General features: G+C 38.3%; 1 protein-coding gene across 1 annotated transcript in view; it reads right to left on the bottom strand.

Annotated features, from left to right (window-relative positions):
• Positions 1–899: 899 nt before the first annotated feature.
• Positions 900–3500, bottom strand: part of LOC125503478 (UDP-glycosyltransferase UGT5-like) — a 3276-nt gene continuing 675 nt past the window's right edge. The window contains exons 2-4 of the mRNA XM_048663901.1: positions 2326–2565; positions 1646–2215; positions 900–1593 (exon numbers count right to left, since the gene is read on the bottom strand). Of these exons, the coding sequence (XP_048519858.1) occupies positions 1091–1593; positions 1646–2215; positions 2326–2565 (1313 nt within the window). The 3' untranslated portion in view covers positions 900–1090. The remainder of the gene's footprint in view (positions 1594–1645; positions 2216–2325; positions 2566–3500) is intronic.

Raw genomic sequence — 3500 nt, 5'->3', positions numbered from 1 at the left:
GATATTTAAATTTCGCTTTCTGGGTCAAAACTACTCGAATTTCCTCACTCACGTTGTTACGACTGAATCGACTTTTCAATTCTCTATCCAACGATTCCAAAACGAATGAATTCTGTGGTTCAAATGGTTCTTGAGAAACCTCGAAAAAAGCAGCGTCAAGTCGATTATGCAACTCAAAAAAAAACCACGCAAATCTAAAACATTTTTCTCAAAAAAGCATTTCTTGAGAAAACTGCCAACAATTCCCCATCCAGGGTTCACTTTCTAAAATGGCCATTTATTTCTGTCTAAATGATGTAAAAATGAGCGTTCTTGTTTATTTTGCCTCCGAGAAATGAGCAAAAACGGGACGGAAAACATTAAATTTTGCAATAATCTTACGCCACCCTTGCACAAAACGACGATAATTTTTCTAATTTCATAGACAACAGAAGAGTGTATTTTTTCTACATAACCCCCCCTGACTTTAAAGCTAGATCCGCCCCTGGCCAGCTTTGCAATATGCGAGCAATAAACATTTTTCCACTGAAAATATATGGGCTTTCAAAAGGCAATTAATTATACCTGAAATTAATTAATATTGCTATTTGTTCATGTATACTTGCGATCTAAATAAATACCTTAGTTGCATTTAAATATGTGCCAATTTGCTCCATGCGTAATTTGGTGCAATTTTCTGGTCATAATAATTACGGGAATTTAATAATACTAATACTTTATATTGATGAGTGAAGGCAATAAAGAAGTACTTATCAAAACGTGGCTTTCCATAAAAACGACCCCTATAAACACAGCTACAAAGAAGGTTAGTTACATTATTGCCATGTGTGTCCAGCTTTATGTGTGCATCTGTTACATTTCTGCTGGGCAAGAAATTTGAAGGAGTAATAAAAGTCGCATTTTGTATAACTTATTTCGATACTCTCCAAGTTCGTTAATTTATTTTTATGTCGCCTTTAAAGGTTTCATGCGATATTTTACCCCCAAACAGTATTCTCTACGAAATTTCTTTGTCACTACAGCCAAGTCAAAATCTTCGCAGTTGACGCAAAAATTAACATTTTTTCTCATTCTAACCGTCCTTCATCATCTAGCTCCTCTTCTCCTTTTTAGAGCGCTTCAATTTGGAAACAATCAAGCGAATGATTGTTTTTAAACTAATCCAAGCTATTGCCAGTGCTGCGATTATGCTTGCGAGTATATCCAACATCAGGTACTTGTAGATCGGCAAATTAGCGCCCGAAACTTGTAAATGTTTGGCGCCGTTATTTCGTATCACATATTCGACCCAATATACGGTACTCTCCATTGGTGTGAGTGGCCTGTCATGGAAAATCTGCGATCGCTGTCGCGCGCTTTTCATATATTTCGGATTATTCAACAGTTCGTTCAGAGTTGCACTGAACGTTTCATAATTGAAGTTTTTATCGTTGTAACCGAGCATCAGCCCATATCCATAACGTACGGCGTTTTCAGCGTTCATGTACTGGTCTCCATATATTGGAATTGCTAGAACTGGCACTCCATGATAGACGGTTTCTGTGGTACTCAGGAGACCCCCATGAGTGATGAAGAGTTTCACGTTGGGATGAGCTGTAAGAAATTGTACGTGAATAATTATCACGTGTAAAAAGGGACGTGCTACCTAAAATATCCTGCTGAGGCAGCCAGCTCTTCATCAAAACATTGTCGGGAAATCCTGGCATCTTCTCCACTTCAAACTTCCAAATCACCTTTTGCTTCAGCTTCCTGAAGGCATTGAAGAAAATTTCCAGTTTCTCCTTCCTCATCTGGCTTCCCTTTATATTGCCGCCCATACTAAAATATATCACACCGTCAGTGGCTTTGTCCATGAACTGCTGCAAATCGTCCGGAAGCGGTTTGGGGGGCTCAATGTGGTACCCACCAATATGCACCATATTGGGCACTAAGGGAACTGGTTCCATTAGGCTTTCGTGCGAGTTTAGCAGTACCAAAGCAGTACGTTTGTTGAGTTCTTCTACCGATGGAGCCCCGGGAAACCGGGCCTGGATGAGCCGATTGTGCAGAGGTTGTGAATAGAAATAATCCACCAGAAACTCTGTAATGTAGGTGACCAAGTTTCCAAAGCGAGTCCAGATTTTCGTGTAATCAAACGTGCTGGAAAAGAAGATGTGGCGAATGTAGGCAGGAGGATTTGGGTTTCCAACGATGTTGTTTACCCATGGAGCAGCCCCTGAAATACACAATCTGAAGGTGATTTCAAGCTGTAGAAATAACCGGTTTTGGTGAATATTTTCGGCAATTATTCAGTTGGTGAGATCGTGTTGGATTCACTTCACTTACCCATGCTGGATATCAAAATAAGGGGACAGTCAAAGAAATGGGCGTAGGCTTTGTGAGCATCGTTCATGAACTGTTCAAGAACAACCGCATCGAATTTAGTAGCGGGCGTTAAAAGTGCCTTCACTTTGGGATCCCATAGCGTGTCATTTATCCAATGCACCATCAGATTTTGGTATTGGACCATTCTTTCAACAACATTTCTGTTACTGTCTTCCAATAAATTCATGTCTTTGAATTTTTCTGTAAATGAATTAGATTATTGCAAAAAAACGGAAAAAGTAGCTGAATGCGCCGTAACACAATGGAATCAGACGGACTTTTTCGTTCGCCAAAAAGTGAATTTTGTTATTCAACAATAAGGTTTTGTGCAAATTTATACTTTGTACATCATTGTGAATCCGCTCGGTTTTTCCCGGGATAAGAAGCAAGTAGGGAGTTATTGAAACAAATACTCAGTCTTGGTGGAAAGTCGATTTTCACAACTTTCAAAATGCGTACATTTGTACTGTTCCAACTGAGACTAAAATACTGAAAATTTCGAAAACCGAATCTCGATATCAACACAACATAGCCTTTGAACCAAATCGTGAATAACTTTGATTACATTTATATTTGAATTGTTTGTCGATTGTTGACACGCAGATGTGTGTGACTGATTTTTGAGGTCAAAACCCATTGGATAATACACACACACATGTTGGAATTTTTTTATCTCTTAAATTATAATAGGTAACGCTTAAAGATTAAGAGATGCTGCTTGTTACGGTGTTTGATTTATACACGCTTTGGCACATATTGCCGAGAATATTTACTGTTTTCAACCCAAACACATTTATCGACTTAAAGAGTCTCTGATAAAAATATCCAAGAAAAGTGAGATGAAAATAAACTTATGCGTACTGATCTTAGATGGCAAAATTGGAGACTGGATATCAGTCGTTTGCAGAAAAAGCGGTTGATAAGATTTTTTCTTTTTGCGTCTTTAAAGGGTACAGAGTGGTTGGAAGCAAAGTCATTAGAATCCAGGGAGATTCTTTAAAGAAATAGTCAATTTTTAACACAGATCCATCTTCTGTTTTGCCTTGAATTATCAAAATCATTTAACGTCGACATGAAGAATTCCTTGTGGAGAGATTTCAAAGAAATCAGCTGCATCAGATGAAGGATTTCCTGAA

This window comes from Dendroctonus ponderosae, unplaced genomic scaffold, assembly GCF_020466585.1.
Source record: "Dendroctonus ponderosae isolate FM_Combo_2020 unplaced genomic scaffold, Dpon_F_20191213v2 Dpon_F_20191213_2, whole genome shotgun sequence".
Taxonomy (NCBI): Eukaryota; Metazoa; Arthropoda; class Insecta; order Coleoptera; family Curculionidae; genus Dendroctonus; species Dendroctonus ponderosae.
Note: the sequence above shows the minus strand (reverse complement) of the source record. Positions and strands in the feature narration are given on the sequence as shown.